This window comes from Marmota marmota, unplaced genomic scaffold (assembly GCF_001458135.2).
Source record: "Marmota marmota marmota unplaced genomic scaffold, marMar, whole genome shotgun sequence".
NCBI classification, from domain to species: Eukaryota; Metazoa; Chordata; class Mammalia; order Rodentia; family Sciuridae; genus Marmota; species Marmota marmota.
Genome location: NW_026000101.1, coordinates 12,267,221 through 12,290,338, shown reverse-complemented (window position 1 = coordinate 12,290,338; position 23,118 = coordinate 12,267,221). Strand labels below are relative to the sequence as shown.

At 35.0% G+C, this 23,118-nt stretch overlaps 1 protein-coding gene across 1 annotated transcript in view; it reads right to left on the bottom strand.

The window, feature by feature from the left end:
- Nucleotides 1-8: 8 nt before the first annotated feature.
- Erp44 (endoplasmic reticulum protein 44) overlaps nt 9-23,118 on the bottom strand; it is a 78,179-nt gene continuing 55,069 nt past the window's right edge. The window contains exons 10-13 of the mRNA XM_048783111.1: nt 21,983-22,094; nt 20,991-21,132; nt 2,844-2,946; nt 9-593 (exon numbers count right to left, since the gene is read on the bottom strand). Of these exons, the coding sequence (XP_048639068.1) occupies nt 492-593; nt 2,844-2,946; nt 20,991-21,132; nt 21,983-22,094 (459 nt within the window). The 3' untranslated portion in view covers nt 9-491. The remainder of the gene's footprint in view (nt 594-2,843; nt 2,947-20,990; nt 21,133-21,982; nt 22,095-23,118) is intronic.

The window sequence follows — 23,118 nt, the reverse complement described above, 5'->3', positions numbered from 1 at the left end:
ACAGTACACAGTGTGAAAATTTTAATTTATTCCCCTCCCAAGTATCCAGAATATATACCCCTTTAGCTTTCAGAAATTTGATAATGAAAATACCAACAGAATTGATCATATGAAAGGAAAAGAAAGAAAAGCACATATTTAAATAGGAAACATCCCTAAGTCCTCCCTAACCTATAGTGCAAGTTAATGGTATGTATCTGGCAATGTTACTGTTCACTTGATTTATAAAAATTGTACAGGATAGAATTAAAGCGAAGAGAGGCCTCTGGTTTTTATTTATTTTTTTAACCCTAGCAGATTTTTAAAAAGAGGCTATATTAAATGACAATGTATTTTGAGTCATGGGGAGGGGAAAAAAATTAAAAACCCAAAACTTCTTTCAGTTTATTCAAAATAAAAATACACATAGAATTATGAAAATATAGGTTTACTATTTCCACCACGTAAGTTGATGTTGCTGTTGAAAGGCTTGCAAATTGTCTTTCAAGTTTTTAAAGCTCATCTCGATCCCTCAATAAAGTATACCTATATTCGCTGGGTGCTAGCTTCTGGAAGGAGCTCTCAGGTGGACTGCTTGCTATATCCTGGACTTGCTACAAAAGAAAAAAACGAGACATTTTTGTATCATTATACTTTATGGAGTTGAAATATTTAAATAGGAGTATTAGATGAATGGTGGTTGCCTTTTATTCTTTCCTTATTAATCAATAAAAGATAGCAAGTGTGCCAAAGATAAGAGTTAAGTGTGAAGCCTTGATTTCCTCATGTAAATGCCCTTACTCAGATTCTCTCTATAGGATGCACAACCTGAGGTTGGCCCAACCTATCCTCTTACAAAGGACTGCTAAGAGAATGGAAGGCACCTACTCTGCAGATCTTATTTATCAGTTACTCAGATACCAGAAATTATTCAAAGCTTGGTTTAAATAGGGAGTGAAAAATATACAATACTGAAAGAAATTAATTTCTGTAGTATTTGTATACCAGTAGAAAACCAAAATATATGGTGAAACTGGAACAGTGACTTCCAAGAATTATAAAGAAAAGGCAGTGTAGTCTGACCCTTATCTCCTCATTGTGAGCCCCTCAAGAGCAGGCCTGAATGTCACCACTTTAACATCCCCTATAATGAACATGGGCACATAGTGCATATATTACACACTACACATATTAGCACACTGTCATTGAAACACAAAGCAAGGTGTCTACAAACTTACCATTTGACTTCCTGATATTCTACTTCCCTAGTACATTTAAAATTTTTGCTGAGATACATGTTTACATTAATTAAGTTTAAGTTATGTTACTATAAAACAAACATTTACAGTATTCAGTGCCCCTCTGGGTATTATTATACAAAGATGAATAAAAAAAATACAGGAGTTCATTGTCTAATGGAGAAGCAGAAACACATGGTAGGACACTACAATAATGGTAAACCACATCTTTCCTAATCTGATAGAATGTTAAGCAGGTCTTTTCTGAGAAAAAGAATCACCTTTGAGTTATACTGCCAGTAACAAGTTTGTCTCCTTCTATTTATCAAAGAAAAGTCTAATCTCATTTTTCAAGGAAAAAACATGTCATCAGATTCCCAAAGAGAACTCTTAACTCTGAACCTAATCTGTCTCTTAAATAAAGTAAAGTTCATTTTTCACAAATGGAGGTTCTTTGGGCAAAATAGTGGATTTAAGTCATAGACATATAAAATAGAAGGGATTTTGGTACATGGCATTTTCCCCTCTTAGTTTCATGGTATTAGACATTCTATAAACCAGAACATATCAAAATGCAAATTTAGTGCTGTTTAGTAAAGCAGGGACAAAGAAATAAATAACTTGTAAGAGAAGTTACAAAGTAGAAAGAGTAAAATTCTCAGGTTATATGTATATACATGTGTGTGTGTGTGTGTGTGTGTGTGTGTGTGTGTGTGTGTATTTAAATATATTTTTTTCTTTTTCTTTTCTTTATTTTTGGGGATACAGTGAATTGAACCTAAGGGTGCTTAACCACTGAGCCACATCCCCAGCCCTTTATATTTTGAGACAGGACCTTGCAAAGTTGTTAAGGCTGGCTTTAAACTTGTGATCCTCCTTTCTCAGCCTCCAAAGTCACTAGGTTTCCAAGTGTATGCTACCACACCTGACTAAACATATTTTAACTAAGAATTTGTATATGCAAATAAAAGCAAACATTTTTATAAACAGTCGTGAAGCATTCTAAATCTCAAATAGGAAAGCTACATTAAACCATAAGTTTTGAGCATTATCAATACTGTATTCTTGAGCATTATCAATACTGTACTCTAAAATCATTTGGTTAAGAATAGCAAAAATCATTGCTTTCTTTATAGTATGTTCAATCTTCTAGACACAGGAAGGCTTGAATAATCACTAGAATCCACTGACTTCAGTGATTTATCTGCTCCTAGTTCTTACTTTTATCTGAAGCCAACTGTATTTAACCCTTTTGCAGTAGTTTTCTGCAGAGGTCATAATCAAACCACCTTAGTTGAAATGATCAAGAAACTATGGTAATATTCCACATTTCTGAAGCCGTATTTTTAATGATTTAAAAAATATCTTTGTTTATTTTTATGTGGTGCTGAGGATTGAACCCAGTGCCTCACACACGCTAGGCAAGCGCTCTACCACTGAGTTATAACCGCAGCCCTGAAGCCCTAAGATTTTTAAAAGTAATTTGAAAGCAGCACAATTTGTATATTTTCTAGGGTATACTCAGAATTTCTTTGCACAGAATTCAGGAGTTGAAACTCAAGCCAACTCAGGAACTTCAGATCCTCTCTGAAAGAGTTCTCATTGGGAAACAAGCAAGAGTCCTACCTCTCCTGGGGCTGTGTCAGTTGGGTCAGGTCCATGATGGAATTCTCTGTGCAGTTTTCCAGAATGTAAATCAAACACAAATTGCTTGAGTTTTCCAGGAATTCTAAAACCAAAATAAAATAAAAATACCTTAAACTGGCAAAACACTCTTACCTCTATTTTACCAATCTCACAATATTAAAAAAAAAAAAACTTAAAATTTTTTTACCAACAATCCCATCATACTATTACAGGACAGGTATATGTCAATATGGTTGTAAACATGGCATCTAAATACTCAGTTTTATATTCTAATTCTTGTACTTGTTTCATAGATATTTTTCTATGCTTAATTTTTTTTTGTGGGGGGGTGGTACCAGGGATTAAACTCAGGGGTACTTAACCACTGAACAACATCACCAGCCTTTGTTTCTTTTTTCTTTTGAGACAGGGTCTTGCTAGATTGCTGAGGCTGCTTTGAACTTGTGATCTTCCTTCTCAGGCTCCCTAGCTGCTAGAATTACAAGCATGAGCCACTGTGCCCAGCTCTAGGCCTATCATTTTAACAGACACATTGTAAGCTGTCAAAATGCTATACCCAAACTTACTTAACCACACTATTTATGACTAGACATTTATATAGTTTTCTTAATTATATATATATATATACATATATAAACATATTTTCTTTATCCATTCATCTACTGAAGGGCTTCTAGGTTGGTTCCACAGTTCAGCTACTGTGAATTGTGCTGCTAATATATAAACATTGATGTGGCTTTGTCCCTGTCATATGCTGTTTTTAAGTCCTTTGGGTATAGACCGACGAGTGGGATAGCTGGGTCAAATGGTGGTTCCATTCCCATCTTACATACTCCATACTGCTTTCCAGATTGGCTGTACCAATTTGCAGTCCCACCAGCAATGTATGAGTGTGCCTTTTTCCCCACATCCTCGCCAACAGTTATTATTGTTTGTGTTCTTAATAGCTGCCATTCTGGACTGGAGTAAGATGAAATCGTAGAGTGGTTTTGATTTGCATTTCTCTAATTGCTAGAGATGTAGAACATTTTTTCATATATTTGTTGATTGTGTATTATTTTCTGAGAGGTGTCTGTTCAGTTCCTTGGCCCATTTATTAATTGGGCTATTTGTTTTTTTGGTGTTTAGCTTTTTGAGTTCTTTATATACCCTAGAGATTAGTGTTCTACCTGATGTGTGAGTGGTAAAAATTTGCTCCCAAGATGTAGGCTCTCTATTCACCTCACAGATTGTTTCTTTTGCTGAGAAGAAGCTTTTTAGTTTGAGTCTATCCCATTTATTGATTCTTGGTTTTAATTCGTGTCCTATAGGAGTATTATTAAGGAAGCTGGGGCCTAATCCAACATGATGGAGATTTGGGCATACTTTTTATTTTAATACGCGCAGTGTCTCTGCGTTAATTCCTAGGTCCTTGAGTTGAGTTTTGTGCATGGTGAGATAGGAGTTTAATTTCATTTTGTTGCATATGGTTTTCCAATTTTCCCAGCACCATTTGTTGAAGAAGCTATCTTTTCTCCATGAATGTTTTTGGCACCTTTGTCTAATATAACTGTTATTATGTGGGTTAGTCTCTATGACCTCTATTCTGTACTATTGGTCTACCAGTCTATTTTGGTGCCAATATCATGCTGTTTTTGTTACTATTGCTCTGTAGTATAGTTTAAGGTCTGGTGTGGTAATACCACCTGCTTCACTCTTCTTGCTACGGATTGCTTTAGCTATTCTGGATCTTCAGTAAATGAATGGATAAAGAAAATGTGGTATATATACACAACGGAATATTACTCAGCAATAAAAGAGAATAAAATCATGACATTTGCAGATAAATGAATGGAATTGGAGAATATAATGCTAAGTGAAGTCAGCCAATTCCAAAAAACCAAATGCCAAATGTTTTCTCTGATATAAGGAAGCTGACTCATAGTGGGGTTGGGAAGGGGAGCATGGGAGAATCAGAGGAACTCTAGATAGAGCAAAGGGGTGGGATGATCAGAGAGGGGGCATGGGGTAAAAAAGATGGTGGAAGGAGATGGATCTCATTATCCTAAGTACATGTATAAAGACATGAATGGTGTGAATATACTTTGTACACAGCCAGAGATATGAAAAATTATGCTCTATATGTGTAATATGAATTGTAATGCATTCTGCTGTCATATATAACAAATTAGAATAAAAAAGAAAAAATATACATATACACAAATAACTTAAAAACCTAGGTCCTGCAAAATCATATTAAAAATAACAGGGCTCAAGGAAAAACTAATGTTAGGAGCTAACCACTTAAAAGCACGCAGTCTTGCAACCAGAGTACAAACAGCCTACAACAAAAATACTGGCATCACTCAACCTCCACCATCACTTGAACCAAGTGCCCCTTGTAACCTTATCCTGGAGCTAATGAGTCCTCTTTAGAAATGCAGGTCCTTGAAGGCATTCACTGCCAGTAAGAATCAGTTTCACAAAATTAATATGAACCAAGTGTAGTATTGTCACATTTTTTCCTAAATATGGACAGAAATGTCTTCACAACTGCTTCAACCACACATGTAACCTCACTGGACAGTTTAAAAGCAAAACACTGGGGCTGGGGTTGTGGCTCAGTGGCAGAGCACTTGCCTGGCATGTGTGAGGCCCTGAATTCCACCCTCAGCACCACATATAAATAAATAAATAAAATAAAAGCCCATTGACAACTTAAAAAAAAAAGGCAAAGTACTTCTCAGAGCCATTAGCCAACTTTTTTTCCACTAGAAAGGCACTTCTGCACGATTTTCAGTTATTTTGTTTTATTTTGGAGGTCTTCATCAATCCTTAAAAGTCTTTAACTGTGAAAAAAGTTTAATCTCATGGTTTCAAAACATTCTGAGGAAAATGATAGATGAACCAATACAACTCCACTATGACCATTATTCCCTTAATCACCAATCATGTATAAGCAAATTTACAGCACAGAGACCTGCACTGTGGCAGAACAGACCATAATTAAGCAGACTTATATGAGGCTTTCTTCTTTGTAATTATTTGAGTTACAGCTGATAAACTAGGATTGCTGTGTTAAAGAATAAGAACTTTTGACAAAGTGTGGGCAAATCATACCTAAAAAACATAAGTCAATTTCTGCTATTTGCTGAAGTATTTGTTCTCTGAAGTTCTGCCAGCATGGTTGTTTATTTTTTTTTTAACTAATTTTTTTTTTTTTTTTGGCTAATTTGGTTAAGTAAAACGTACCTGCATTTTAATTTCTATGTCTTCAAAAAACTAAGTATTTTCTTTCCGTTGTTTGTTTCAATTTATATTTCTGCTTATATGAATTATCTACCTTGTACTGAGATCTTGATACTTTTAAAAATTCATTATATACTTAAGCAGAAACACTGCTTTTCACATCTCTGACAAGAATTAAAATGGAGGTCCACACATACTATCATTCCTTGGGTAGAACTGACTCTTTAAATCATTTTTTGGTAGCAAAGAATAGCTGGCTTGTGTTGACATTACCAGTTTCATTTTCTTTTTATCCTCTCTTGAGGTCCTGGAAGTGCTGTTTCTCCCCTTCAATAACTCCCACTGAGATGTACCAACCAATAACTTCATTGTACAGCCATTTTGGCTCCCCACTAGCTCCAATGCAACCGAGACCAGCAGGTGCCAAATGCACAGTTTACAAATACAAATGACTGTCAGGTAGCTGTATTGACAGGCTGCCTTTGAAAGGTTCTCTGGTGTTGAAGTAATTGCACATGCACCAGAGATAAACACTGACAGAGGATCAATTTAAATTTAATCTGACATCATCTACTGTCACCCACAGTAAAGTGCTGAAATAATATCTATAGAAATGCAAATGGTCTACAATGTTTAAGATGGAGGTCCTACTAGTTTGGTTTCATAAGGGCCAAAGACTATCACAACTAATACAGTATGAATTGCATTTGCTAGTTTAGAAATAATTCATGAATGATTAAATCTTAAATGTGACAAATCTGTAGAGAACATGCAAGACAGATTTTCCCTAACTTGATTTTTCTCCTCTTGTCAACAGATTAAAGAATTGTGAGCAAGAGGCAACAACAAGGGAGATCCAATGAATCTGAACTGATGTACAGAAAAAGGGATTGCAAAAGGGCTCTTATCTAGCACCTGGCCAGAAATTATCCATCATTATTAAGAAGTAATAATCAGTGAGTCAACAATAAATGGTCAAGAAAACAAAGTGGTAATCTGCTAAAAGATCCTTACCATAGTCAGCAAAATTATATTTTTGCACTTTAGGGCACAATTTTCCTAACAAGGACACCTAAGTGTTCACTTCCATCCTCCACTTTTCCATTGTTTACAACTCTTTATTTTTAGATGAGGTAGAACACAGTGAAACACACAACTGTTAAATGTATGACTAGGCTTTGATACATGCATAGAAGGTACGAGCTATTTTTATTGTTTAAAAAAATTATACAGTAGATAATGTACTTTTTTTCAATCTAAGTTCTATAAGCTTTAACATATACCTAGCATTTTGTTACCACCTCCACAAACCAGATAAGAACAATTCCATCCTTTGTAAAGTCAGACCTTCCCTTTTCCCCTAACTCTTAGCAATTACTAATCTGTCTTCTGTTCCTACAATGTTATATACATGCAATCATATAACATATAATCATAAGAAGGGCTTTCTTCCTTTAGCACACTACTTTATATAAAGTATTCATTCATTCTATTGCTGAATAGTATTTCATTGATATAAAATAATTGTTTGTTCATTTACCCACTTCAGGTGATCATGAACAATGCTACTACAAACAGATGTACATACATTTTTGTGTGTGAATTTTATTCCTCTAAAATAAATACTGGGTCAAATGGTAAGTATATGTTTAACTTGTTAAAGAAAGTGCCAAACGTTTTTCTAGAGTGACTATATCATTTGCAATCTCACCAGCAAGGTCTGAGAATTCCAGTGGGTCCGCATCCTAATGAACACTTAGCATTATTACTATTTCAATCAAGGCATTCTAAAGAAATACAACAGCATCTCACTGCAGTTCTAACTTGGATGTATCTAATGACTAATGGTGCTGAGCTTCTTATGTGTTTATTTGCTATCTGTATATCTTCTTCAATTTTTCTTTTATGAATAGTGTTTTTGATACTCTAGGAACTCTGCTTAATGTCAAGTCATGACAGTTCTCCTATGTTTAATCCTACGAGTTTTCTAGCTTAGTCTTTTATACTCGTGTCTATGATCAATTTTAAGTTGATTATTCCTGAAAGAAAATTCTTCTTTGGTATGAGGATGTTCAACTGGTGCAGCATCCTTTGTAAAAGACTGTCCTTTCTCCTCTGAATTGCCTTTGAACCATTAAAAAAAAAATTACCAAATTATGTCTCTATTTCTAGATTATTCTGTCCCATACAATGTACCTATTCTTTCATCCATATTACACTGTCTTAATTACTTTAGTATTTATCATGTCTTAGAATCAAAATCCACCAACTTTGTTTCTTTTTCAAAACTGTTTTGGCTTTTGTAGTGTTACCTTTCCATATAAATTTTAGAATTAGCTTGTCTAAATCTACAAAGAATCTAGCTGAAATTTTGACTAGGCTTATATTAGGTCTATATAGGTCAATCCGGGGACAAAAGACAACTGCACTGAGTCTTTCGATCCATAAACACAATATATCACATCATTCATTTTGGTTTTGGATTTCTTTCATAAGTATTCTGTAGTTTCTAGCATACAGATAACTGCACATATTTTATCAGATTTAGTAGGTAGGATTTTTTTTCCCTTCTTTTGGAACTATTATAAATGGAACTTAATCTTTGTTTTATAATTGTCCATTGTTAATAAAGAGAAATACAAGTTTTTTAAAATTGACTTTGTATCCTGCTAAAATAATATCACTTCTAAGCTCTAGCTTTTTAGTAGACTTGTTGGTAATTTCTACATAGACAATCATGTCATCCTCAAAGAATCTGATTTTTATTTTTTTATTGTATGCTTTTTATTGATTTTGTTTTATTGTACTTACTAAGCCTTCTGGCACAATACTGAATAGGAATGGTAGTTTTCAACCTTAAGAAAAGCATTCAGTCTTTCACTATTGAATATTAGGAATGGGTTATTTATAGATGCCCTTTGTAAGATAGTGGAAGTTTTCTTTTTTTTAAAACTCCCTAATTCCCCTACCCCCTGGTAAACACCACTCATTTCACTTCTCACTTCTAGGAGTTCAAGTGTTATACACTCTCATAATGTGAAATCATGTAATATTTGTCTGTGACTGGCTTTTTTCACTTAATATAACGTCTTTCAGGTTCATCAATGTTGTCAAAAATACCAGGATCTCTTATCCACTGTGTATGTATACACCATATTTTCTTCATCTATTCATCAGGTCATGTAACTAAGGCTGATTCCATATCTTAGTTATCATGAATAATGAGGCAATGAACATGGGAGCGTGGACACCTCTTTGAATTACTGATTTCATTTCCTTTGGATATATAACCAGGGGTGCAATTGCTGGATCATAGGGCTTTTTTTTTTTTTTTTTTAAGGATACTTCATACTTATACTATATTTCATACCATTAATGACTATACTAATTTATATTCCCTTTTCTCTATGCTAGCACTTGTTGTCTTTGTGAAAACAGCTGTTCTAACAGATGTGAAGTCAATGTCTCCACGTAGTTTTAACTTCCATTTTCTTGATAACTTGTTTTGAGAATATTTTTTTCATATCTGTTGGCCACTTCTATGTCTTAATTTGACAATGTTCAGATCCTTTGCTCACTTGTTAATCAGGTTGTTTTCTAATTACTGTGTTCCTCAGATATTTTAGATATTAATCATTTATCAGGTATGTGGTTTGCAGATATTATGTCCTATTTCATAGGCTGTCTCTTCATTCTGTAAGTTGTTTGCTATGCAAACAGCTCTTTATATTGATGCAATCCCACTTGTCTCTGTCTTTGCTGCCTGTGCTTTTAGGGTCATATACACAAAACTGTTGCCTGGGCCAATGTAATGGAGCTTTTCCCCTATATTTCTTCTAGTAATTTTACAGTTCAGGTCTTAAGTCTTCAATCTATTTCAAGTTGATGTTTGTGTATGGTGTGATATAAACGTCTACATTCATTCTTCTTCTTATGGATATCTAGTTTCCTTCTACTTTTCCCAGCACCATTTATTGAACAGAGTGCCCTTGCCACCACTGTGTGCTGTTAGCACCTGTTAAAAAATTCAACTGACCACAAATGAGCAGATTTATTTCTGGGCTTTCTGTTCTGTTTCATTGTTCTATGTCTGTTTTCATGCAAGTACCATGCTATTTTGATTATTACAGCTCTAGAGTATATTTTGAAGCCAAGTAGTGTGATACCTATGGCATTTTGGTTTTTGCTCAAGATTGCTTTGTCTACTCAAGATCTTTTGTTGTTTTCTCTATTTCTGGGGGGAAAAATCATTGGAATTTTGGTAGGAACTGCACAGAATCTATACGTTATTTGGGGTACATTTTTCATTTTAACATTATTAATTCTAATCCACAATCATCAGATATCCTCCCATTTCACTGTGTCATCTTTGATTTTGTTCAGCAATATTTTATAGTTTTCAATTCACTAGTCTATCATCACCTTCTTTTTCTTTTTTCATTTTTCTGTTTTGTTTTTGTTTTGCAGAACTACGAACTGAACCTAGAAGTGCTCTACCATCACTGAGCTACAACCCCATCCCCATCCCTTTTTAAATATGCACACACACATACACACACACACACACACACACACACACACACACATATGAGAGACACGGTCTTACTAATTTAGCAGGCTGGCCTTAAATTTGTGATCCTTCTGCCTCAGTATCTGGAGCTGCTGGGATTACAGGTATGTGCCATCACACCTGGCTCTCTTCTTTCTCTTATCAATTGCTCTGGCTAGGACTTCCAGTACTACATGGAATAGAAGTGGTGAGAAGAAGTATCCTTGTCTTAATCCTAATCCTAGAGGAAAAGAAAAGCTTTCGACTTTTCACCATGGAGTAGAATCTTTACTATGAGCTAGTTGTACACGAGCTTTATTATTTATTACACTGAGGTATATTCTTTGCATACCTAATTTGGTGAGCATTTTTATCTTGAGAGAATGTTAAGTTCTGTTGAATAGTTTTCTGCATCTACTGAGATGATCTGGTTCTCATCTTTCATCCTGTTAATGTAGTATATCACAATTATTAATTTATTTTGTTGAACTATCTCCCCTTCCAACCCAGGTTTAAATCCTACTAGATTGTGGCAAATGAACCTTTTAATGCCCTGTTGAATTTAGTTTGCTAGGATTCTGAGAAGAATTTTTGTATCTAAGTTCATCAAGGATACTACTGGTCTATAATTTTCTTTTCTTGCAGTGTCCTTGTCTGGCTTTGATACCATGGACTGCTGGCCCCACAAAATGAGTTTGGAAGCTTTTACTCCTCAATTTTTGGGAAGAGTTTCAGAAGGACTGGCATTACTTCTTCTTTAAATGTTTGGCAAAACTCAGTAATGAAGTCATTGTTTTTGTTGTTGTTTTTAAATGGGAGATTTTTTACTAATGATTCAATTTCCTTACTTTTTATTAGCCTGATGGGATATTCTATTTGTTCATGTTTTAGTCTTGTATGGATCTAGGAATGAGCCTATTTCTTCTGGTTATCCTTATAAGTTTCCTTATATTCCTAGTTTGCTGGGCTTTTTTTTTTAGTGCTGGGAATGTAGCTTAAGCGGTAGTGCGATTGCCTGCCATGCGTGCGGCCCGGGTTTGATCCTTAGCACCACATACAAAGATGTTGTGTCCGCCAAAAACTAAAAATAAAATATTAAAAAATTCTCTCTCTCTCTCTCTCTCTAAAAAAGAAAAAGTTTTCAGAACTCTATTTCCTAAAGTATTTTAAAAAAATAAAATAAATCAGAAATAAATGTTGCATTTTTTAAAAAAAACTTTCTTCATCTACCATATGATCATGTGATTTTTCCTATTTGTTCATTAATAAGCTGAAATATGAATTTTTTTAAAATATATTTTTTAGATATATGGACCTTTATTTTATTCATTTATTTATATGTGGTGCTGAGAATCGAACCCAGTGCCTCACACATGCTAGGCAAGTGCTCTACCACTGAGCCACAGCTTCAGCCCTGAATTATGAATATTAAATCTGCCTTGTATGCTTTCGATAAAGTCCAGTCGGTTGTGACATGTTATCTTTTTTATATAGCATCGAATTTAGTTTCCCAACATTACGTGCTAATTTTTAATCAACTTATAAATAGCATAGTACAAACTTATTGAATGTATTATGGTGTAAGACACACCATAATTTTGCCACTTAGGATGTTTAAACTCTTTCAATTTCAGATTTCTGGTTCATAAAACAAGAATGACAGCTTTATTCAACTTTGTTGCATTTTTTTAATAGTCTGACAGACTTGGGTTTGAATATATATATATATTATTACCTTTAATCATAATGGCTAGCACTTCATTCATCAGATGCTTTTCTTAGATATATATATATATATATATATATATATATATACACACACACACACACACATTCACTTAATGCTTACAATCCTATGAAGTAAACATCACGACAGTTTCCAAGGCATAGAGGTGCCAAGTAAATTGCCCAAGGTGATATAGGTAGTAGGTAACAGGATGGAATTCAAGCCTAAGCAGTCTGTGCCAACAGTTTTAGTTCTTTACCATTATGCTATATTGCTTCTTTACTCCAATTACTAAATTTCTCAGAGATTTGTTTATTAAGAGGTGGAGATATTACCTGACACATACACTGTATAAGTTAAGGCTAGTACATTGCCTGGCTATTAGCACTTGATGTCCATTTTGCTGTCAGGACCAAATAAGATAAAATATATCAAGCATCCCTAATCTGAAAATGCAAAAATTGAGATGCTCTAAAATCTGAAACATTTTGAGTATCATATTGGCATTCAAAAAGTTTGGATTTTGGAGCGTTTTAGATTTCAAATTTTTGGATAAAGAATGCCCAACCTGCATAAGATCATATCATCTGCAAACAGGGATAATTTAACTTATTCCTCAGATTTGAAATGACTTATAAAATACAAATCACTAATATGCAGATAATAAGTGTCAGTTGTGTGATAAGTATAAGAGAATAAGAATGAGAATGGTATTTAGGGATGGGGCCACTGTATTTTCCAGTGGCTGACAAAAGGCATATTCAGAAAATCAAAATGAACAGGAGAGGTAGCAATGGTAGGATAAATGAGTAACTTATAAATATTACTACAGTTCCAGATGTGAAGACACAAGTGTTCAAAGTACTCAAATTCTTAGTATTGTAATAAGCAACTAAACTAAAAGCAAATTAATCAGAACATTTATTGAATGCCTACTAATCTGTAACAAAGTGATCGATATAACAAGAGATAATAATAAAAATATAAGATAAACAAAACGTGCCTTTTAAGAAATTCTATCAGTACCTATTTTTTTTCCACTTAAGAAAACCCTCAGAATGGGGCGTGGAGTGGGGGTGGAGGAAGGGTATATTAGGTGATGAACACAAACTAAATTCTCAAGAGTTAGAAGAGGTCTTCATATTACAGTTTCAATGCAATCTGCATCAAAATACCAATGACAGTCTTCCCAGAACAAGATAAAACAGTTCTTTTTTTTTCCTTTATTTTGTTTATTTATTTTTATGTGGTGCTGAGGATAGAACCCAGTGCCTCACATGTGTGAGGCAAGTGTTCAACCAATGAACCACAACACCAGCCCCAAGATAAAACAGTTCTAAAGCTCATCTGGAAGGGAAAAAAAAAAAAAACCTAGAAAAGCCAAAGCAATTCTAAACCAAAATAGGCAATGCTAGAGGCATCATCAAATTATATTACAGAACTATAGTAACAAAAACTGCATGGTACGGGCATAAAAGCAAATACAAAGACCAATGGTACAGACGAGAAGACAGAGAGACAAACCCACACAGATACAATCATCTGATCCTTAACACAATAGCCAAAAACAAACATTAGAGAAAACAGACTTTTAAACAAATGGTGTTGGGAAAACTGATTAACCATATGTAGAATGGGACTTGATTCTTTCTCTGTCACCCTGCACAAAAGTCAACTCAAAATGAATCAAAGATCTAGGAATTAAACCAGAAACTATGCAACCCCTAGAAGAAAATGCAGGGCCAACACTCAACAGGTGCTGGCAACGACTTTCTCAATAAGACCCCCTAAAGCTCAGGAAATGATACCAAGAATTAATAAATGGGATGCATCACATTAAAAGGCTTCAGCACAGCAAAGGAAACAAGAATGTGAAGAGAGAACCTACAGAATTGGAGAAAAATCTCTGCTAGCTACTCTTCTGACAAACAATTAATATTGAGAATATATAAAGAACTCAAAACCACCCCCCAAACTTCAAGTTACCAATTAATAAATAGGCAAATGAACTAAATAAATACTTCTCAAAAGAAATACAAATGACCAACAAATATTTATGAAAAAAAAAACAACATTCAAACACTAGTAGCAATTAGGAAAATGAAACCAAAACTACATTTTTCAGCTGACTCTAGTTAGAATGCAAGCCATCAAGAATACAAAATAATAAATGCTGGAGAAGGTGAAGAAAAAGAAATACTTTTACACTGTTGGTGAGATTATAAATCAGTAATAACCAATATGGAATCAGTATGGAGGTTCCTCAAAAGACCAGGAATGGAACCACTACATGACCCACCTAAATGCCTCCTCAGTTTTTATCCAAAAGAAATAAAGTCAGCATACTATAGCATACAAGCATGCCCATGTTTTTTTGAAGCCCTATTCACAACAGCCAAAACTGTGGAACAAGTCGAGGTGTTCATCAATGGATGAATGGACAAAGAAAATGTGGGGCTGGGGCTCAGTGGTAGAGCACTCATCTGGCACATGTGGGCACTGGTTTCGATCCTTAGAACCATGTAAAAGTGAAATAAAGATATTGTGTGTCCACCTACAACTAAAAAATTAATATTTTTTAAAAAGAAAATGTAGGATGGAATATGAATATATAAATATGATTGTCTGTGCATGAAATTTGAGAACATTATGTTAAAGCAAAATAAGCCATACTCAGAAAGTCAAGGATTGTATGCTTTCTCTCATATGTGGAAGTTAGAAAAGAAAAAGGAAAAGAAAGGTGAGTGGGGAGACCTCATGAAAATCAAAGGGACATCCACAGATAAAAAGAACCAGCGGGAGGGAGGAGGATAGAGAAAGGGAAATCACTGGGGATTGATACTAGCCAAATTGTATTGTTACAGTGTGTGCATGCATGAACATGTAAGAAAAAATTCCATCACTATGTACAATTATAATGTACCAATAAAAATATGAAAAAAAAAAGTTAAAAACGGGCCTTTGGGGCTAGGGATATAGCTCAGTTGGTAGAGTGCTTGCCTTTCATACACAAGGCCCTGGGTTCAATCCTCAGCACCACAAAATAAACAAACAAACAAACAAATAAATAAATAAATAAAAATTAAAAAATCTTCTTTGTGTTATACATAAAAAAAAAAAAAACAGGCCTTAATGATAAATTGACTTGAATTTCTTCTTCTACCTATCCTGAGTTCTTTGTAACTCCAATTTCTGGCTTGCTCTCTCAGAGGTCAAAGAAGCAGGTTAATTTGTCACAATGGATAACCAAACTGCTGTATTAGTAAGATACCTGTCCCCTACCACCTCATTTTAATTTTGCTGCCCTTTTCCAATTTGCTCATCACAAACTCCTGCTGCCATTAACATAGCCAATAAGCTATAGCAAACTTCCCAGACTGATTAGTTGGAAGAATTATAAGAATAATTTTACAGTGATTCAGTAATTTGGGAAAAATGACCTACAGCCCAGAGGTAGGGAACTCATTATCATTAGAGTAACCTATCACATTTTAGGATGGTTCTGACAGTAACAAAAACCTTCGCATCAGGTACTACTTGACCTGGAATCTGTCCTACTGTTGCTGTTTCTCCTATCACTTAGACTCCAGAAATAGTTAAGAACTGTTTTAGCTGTCTGGCCATAATTGTTAAAATTTTTTTCTTTAAGTTTTCAGCAGTCTCACACAATATCCCATCATCTATTCTTCTCTCAGGGCTATAGAACACTCCTATACCTGACTATAAGTTCAGAAATTATCTCCAATCTTTTCCTATCTCCATATAAAACCTTCATTTAGATTTGGCAGGAAACCAATCTGTTCAAACAATACCAAAAAACAAACAAACAAACAAAAACCATCAAGGATTCATAGAGCTGTGATCTAGTTCCAGGTACTAGTAAGTAGTGGCTTTTCAAAATTCTTCCACATGCATACTGACACTGCCTTTTACCGGTGCTGAAAATGTCACTGTTTTCATGCAGTGTCATGGATTTAGAACTTTGGGATTCAATATACTCTGTGAACCCTAGCTTTATTACTAATTAGTTGTGATGCCTTATAAGTTACTTTGCTTTACTGAGCCTAATTTCTCTGAAACAAAGAAGAGGTAAACATAGAACAGTGGTAACCACCTCTACCTCCCAATGCCCACCTCTGTCAAAGGAGTAGACTATGCCCCATAAATCCACTTCTTCACCACAATCATACTTCCTCTAGATGACCCCCAGATATTCTGAGTTACTAAGGAAAAGTAATTATAATAATATATGGAAACTGCTTATCATTTAAGCCTTAATTACCATGCAGCACAATAACTTACATAAGCCATTAAATGTATCAGCCTCAATTTACTACACATTTTATTCGATTTTAACATTAACAACTGTTCACATAGGTTTAGTTTGTAGCTCACACAGAATGTACCTCTTCACAATTTAAAAATAAATGATCGAGGGAACAGTGTCTAGAGGGGAAATCAGTCACCTAAGGGAGAAAATTAAAGAAGCAATTTATTTTTTGAAAACTTCAAATATATACCAGGTGCAGTGGCACACACCTGTAATCCCAGTGACTCAGGAGGCTGAAGCAGGAAGATTTCAAGACCAACCTCAGGAACTTAGGGTGTCCCTAAGTTAGACCTTATCTCAATATAAACATTAAAAAAGGGCTGGGGATGTGGCTCAATGGTTCAGCAACCCTGGTACCAAAACTAAAAATCAGATGCTTTGCCCATTTTCTATTAAGCTATTTCCTTTACTGTGCATGTTTTTTAGTTTAATATAATTCAATTTGTTTCTTTTTACTTTTGCTCTCTCTGCTTTTGGAATCATATCCACAAAATCATGAAGCTTCCCCCCACATTTTCTTCAAGTGGTTTTAGTTTTCAGGCTTTATGTTTTGTCTTTAATCGATTTTGATGTGATGTTTCTGTATTGTACAACATGAGGATCTAATTTCATTCTCATGCAATGTGGATACCCAGTATTTCCCAACATTTCCCAGCACCATTATTGAGCAGATGGTCCTTTCCTCACTGTGTATTCTTAGCACCTTTGTTGAAAATCAATTGAATATAAATGAATGAATGTACTGTTGGGCTCTCTCATTTGTTCTTATGTGGTTGAGGATGTTGTATCTATATTCATCAAGAATATTACCTTATAATGTTTTCTAGTATCCATGTCTGATATTGGTTATCAGGGTAAGGCTAGCCTTGTAAAATGAGATATGAAATACCTCCTTTCTTCAATTTTTGGGTAGAGTTTGGGGAGGACTGGTATTAGTTCTTTAAATATCTGTAGCACTTATCAGGAAATCCATCAGGTTCAGGGCTATTCTTTGATGGAAGACTTTTTATTACTGATTCAATCTCCTTACTCATTACTGATATGCTAAGATTTTCTATTTCTTCATGATTCAGCCTTGGTAGGTTGCATGTATATAGAAATTTGTCAGTTTCTTCTAAATTATTAATTTGTTGGCACAAAATTGCTCCCAGTAGTCTCTTTACCTTTGTATCTCTATAGTATTACTTGTAATATCTCCTCTGTCCATCTGTAATTTCATTTTTTTGAATCTTCACTCTTTATTGGTTTAGCTAAAGGCTTTTCAATTTTGTTTATCCCCCCAAGTCTTGGGGCTGGGGTTGTAGCTCAGTGGAGGAGGCTTCCCTAGCATGTGTGAGGCACTGGGTTCAATTCTTAGCCCCATATGCAAATAAATAAAATAAAGGTCCATCGACAACTAAAAAAATATTTTAAAAAAATCCAAGTCTTGTTTTCATTAATCTTTTCTATTATTTTTATAGTCTATTCTGCTCTGATCTTTATTATTTTTTCCTTCTAAACTTTGGGCTTGGGTTTTTCTTCTTTATGTAGTTCCTTAAGGTGCAACATTAGGGTGTATTTGAGTTCTTTTGGGGGGGGTGGCGGGGACCAGGGATTGAACTCAGGGGCACTCAACCACTGAGCCACATCCCCAGCCCTATTTTGTATTTATTTAGGGACAAGTTCTCACTGAGTTGCTTAGTGCCTCATCATTGCTGAGACTGGCTTTACTGGCTTTGAACTTGCCTGTCTCAGCCTCACAAGACACTGGGATTATAGGCATGTGCCATCTTACCTGGCAAGTTTCTTTGTGTGTTCTTCAGCTTCAGAATTTCTGCCTCTTTCTCTGTTCCTCTCCTCTTCTCTCTCCTCTCTCCTCTCTCTCTTCTCTCTCTCTCTCTCTCTCTCTCTCTCTCTCTCTCTCATATCAGGGATTCAACCCAGAGACACTTAACCACTAAGCCACATCCCCAGTCTTTCTTATTTAGTTTTAGAGACAGGGTCTTGCTAAGTTGCTTAGGGCCTTGCTATGTCATGGAGGCTGGCTTTGAACTTGTGATCCTCCTGCCTCAAGCCTCTGGAGTCTCTGGGATTACAGGTGTGCACCACCATGCCTGGCTGATTTTTTTTTTTTTTTTTTNATCATTTGGCCTTGGTTTTGTGGGATTTTTTTTTTTTTTTTTTGACATATGTAATTTCAATCTCTGTTGATTTTCTCAAATTTTGGTCTCTTATTGTTTTCTGAATTTCACTGAATTATTTCTCTGTTATTTTCCTGAAGTTCACTAAGCCACCTGAAAACAATTCTTTGTCAGGGAGTTCATATATCTCTCTTTCTTTGGTGTCAGTAACTGCAAGATTATTGTGTTCTTTAGCTGATTTCCCACACTTCTTGTTGACTTGGTTCTTCACATTTTCTGTTGCTTTATGCTGATGTCTGCATATGTGAAGAAGTAAGGCTTTATTTATCCCTGCAGGTATGCCTAACACCTAGCCAGCCCCTGAGGGACCAGATCCAGCTCTGTCTCTGGCCCAGTGCCAGGTCAACCCAAGCAGCTTAAGGTTCTGGAATGGCCCCAGCACTGGCTGGCCCCCACATCCAGACTTATCCCATTAGATCTCAGTGCTAGACCAGCCCCAACAGATCTGAGCTCCAGATTGCCCCCTGAAGACCCAGGTTTCAGGCTGTGCTACAGGACTTGGGCCATCCTTTTGGACCTAAACCTATAGGCTGTCATCAGCTGACCCAGGCTATACAAGTCAGCCCCAGTGGTTCCTGGCACCAGGCCAGCATCCACTATCCTAGGCTGCAGAACAGTCCTGAGAGATGAAGGGTCCTCACCAGCCCTAGCACTAGGCCAGCCCCAGGCTTCAGAGGATCTGATCTAAGTATGACTTTAAATCCTACTACAATGGCTGTCATATAGAAAACCTAGATAAATATTTAGTGAATTAATAGGCTAAATTTATCCTTTTGAATGTAGGTTAAAAAGTCAAGTAAGATATGATACTGGTTTATGGTTTACAACACAACCATTTCTCTGAGTACAGGTAAAGCAAGCCCAATTAAGATTTCTCATGACTTCATAGTTTATAACACAACCAGTGCCCCTCATTAATTAAAAAAAAAAAAATCTCATCAGGAAGGTGGTACCATCAACCATATTTTATGTACCAAAAAAAAAAAAAAACAGAACAGAGAAGTTTAATGACTTGACTTGCCAGGACTCAATTGTCAGGACTCAACTGTTGGCCTCTAATGCAGTTTTAGGACTGAAAATCTTCTAACAATCACATCTCTACTGGAATGTTTAGAAGCCTGTGAGGTGATTCATTCTGAGATAGGACTTAAAATTATCCTCTCTGTGCAATCTAGACTTTTAAGATAAAAAAAAAAAAAGGCATTTAAACAAAATTTTAAAAGAGAAAGTCTAAGCTGATTGCTTAAATTTTTCCATATACTAATAAATAATTCTGGGCTGGGGCTGTAGCTCAGTGGCAGAGCACTTGCCTAGCATGTGTGAGGCACTGGGTTTGATCCTTAGCACCACATAAAAATAAACAAATAAAATAAAGGCATCTGTCCATCTACAACTACAAATTTTTTTCTAAAATAAAAATAATTTTAAAAAAGAAATAGTTCCATTTTTAATCATTGTCTTTAACATCTCTGAAAGGTGATAAATATTCAGTACCTGTAGCAATTAAAAGGCTTACACATTTATTTTCATACTATGAACATCTGAGAATAGAGCCAGAAACTTTACCTATTCTTGGAAAGGTTCATACTAGTTTCATAGTATGCCATTAGAATTACCTAGAGAGAACAAAATTGTGAGACACACACACACACACACACACACACACACACACACGTACACACATTCCTAAAGTTCTTGCTAGGTGGAGTCACAAGTGAAAAGGAATATTACCAACTTCCTTTAACCTAACCTAGGATTATAACGGATTTCCTTGGTGTGGGCTGATAAAGACCAAACTCAATGCAAAGCTAATTTTTCACAGAACATAAATTTTCTTTCAGAGATTAGTTCCAAAGCATTAATCATCAATCACCCCAACATTACTCACAAATCCCAATAATTTAATACTGGTGCATCTACAAGGATCTATCAAAATTCTCATAGTCAATTATTCCATGCTGTATAGTAAAAAGAAGTCAGTCCAACTTCTTCAACCCAATTAACAAATATTACTGTTACAACATGGGATTATTTGAAATATTAAAACAATTGTTTTAAATTCAATTTTGAGACAAATATCAGTAATTTTTTAAAAAGCAAAATGAATACTTACAATACATCCTGAAAGTCTCCAAAAACATACATGTGCCTAAAGCTGTCAATAGCTATTACAGGACAATCTGCAGGAGTTTTCTGTATATGCAGAAGAGGATGTCTAAATTTGTCACAATCTGCATGTAAAAAGTTTATTGTACCTTTGAAAGAAATAAAATTTTGAATAGATTAGAATTTCTTCATTGTATTCTCGTATGATTATAAACAAAAAATGACATAACAAACAAACAAAAATATTCTTTTGAGTAACAGATCAGAAAAACTAAAATCTAAACATTATAACATTTAAAAAAGAGGTAGGATTTTAATTCTAATTTTCAGGGTAGAGAGTATAATTTCCTTAGAAATGATTTTAAAAACTCAAATATTATGGTGAACTTTTTATTTTCTTTAAGTGGGCAATCATTAGCTCTGAAGATTATCCAGGTCTGGGCAGGGAGTTCCTACAAAGATACATGAACTGTTCCCAAAAGATCATCTTCATTCCAGCTCCTTACAGCCCCTACTGGCAGATTTTTAATTTAATTCAACCTCAAAAATATTTACTAAGTGACTAATGGGTAGCTTCATATAGTGCTGTTATTTTATTTGACTTTCTTCCCTAATCACAGAGGGGAAGCTGTTGATGCCTCAAATTCTGTTTAGATATTTTTGAGAAATCTGGATGGCTACTCAACTTTCTTCCATTGAAAAATTAGTGTGAATCAGTAATATCTCTGGAATTGTCTATTAGAAAAGATGTCAGACAAGCATCTAAACACAGGGAAAAGATAAACTAATTTTGTTGACCCAAGACCCTACTTTTCAAGCTCTTTGATTTTTCTAAAATAAACATGCTGCAAGAAACATAAACAGAAGTGCACCACTACGCCCAACACTTGTTAAGCTTTTAACCCAAATGTTTATGTGGATATGAATGTAATGGGAAGGGTAGGGAGAAAGATCAAAAAGAGAAAGAAAGGATGAAAATAAACACCTTAATCTGTCTACCTTTTTCACTTATTAATTGCCGGGCTACTTCAGTCTGGAATATTTCTAAACTTTCTGTATCCTCTTTCATGTGGAAGAGTATGAGAAAAGGCAGTCCTTCTTCTGTCAATTCCTGCAGAGAGATGCATTAAATAAGAATCATTCGTTCCAGCTATTTTCTTTAGAGGAACAACCCTCTGCCCAACCCATGTAACAAAATAGTTGCAATATTTCAGGGGGGAAAAGTCTGAAGGTGTAAATAAATATAAGCCCTAAAGGAAGAATGAATTCACATCTTCTCCACCCCAAGTACCCAGACACTCCAGACCCACTTGCCCTGCTCTGTCGCAGGACTGATCAAACTCCCTTGGCTGATCCTTTAGCTAGTATTGCATATGAGGGTATTAGGGAGCACCCAACTGACGCTGTGGCATTTGGAGTTGACCAAAGAAAGAACTATGCTAGTTCTTTATCATGATGACAATTTAGGAGTAAACATGATATATCTTTTCATTCTTCACAGGCAAAACTGAAAAACTGAGTGTATAAGCAATAAGTAAGCAAACTTACACTTATTTTAAGGTTTATTACAAAAATCATTCCACTTATATGAGAACTATCCAAAGCCAAAAAGTGTTTTATTTAGAGTAACAAACAAACAAAAAACACCCCATAATATAGGCAGTTTTCAACCAATACACAATTTACCAACATTATTAACAAATACCTACCCCTATATAGATGTATTTTTTACAACCCCCCTAATATATACACACACTATAGTACAAAATCTTATTGTTAGTGGAGAATACAAGCATGATGGACAAATAGGATTTTAATCATTTATTCTCCCTAACAAATGTTAAGTTCTCACTCACGGAGTTCAAAAAGGGACTCAATGACAGAATTATTTCTATTAGCTATCCTTTTGAGAATCTCTCTAATTTAGTAACTGCTTTAGTATAAAGCAAAAATGATCTTTATCCTAAAAAAATAAACTAGGACCTACCTTCTAGGACAAATGTTTCCTTCTGGTTCCTATTCCCATGTTTAAGCCTGTTTCACTTGTACATAGGACATATTATTAAGTTTCTTGCCACATTTATGAAAAACTGAGTGTTATTTGAATTGAGATATGGTTTACATACCATAAAATT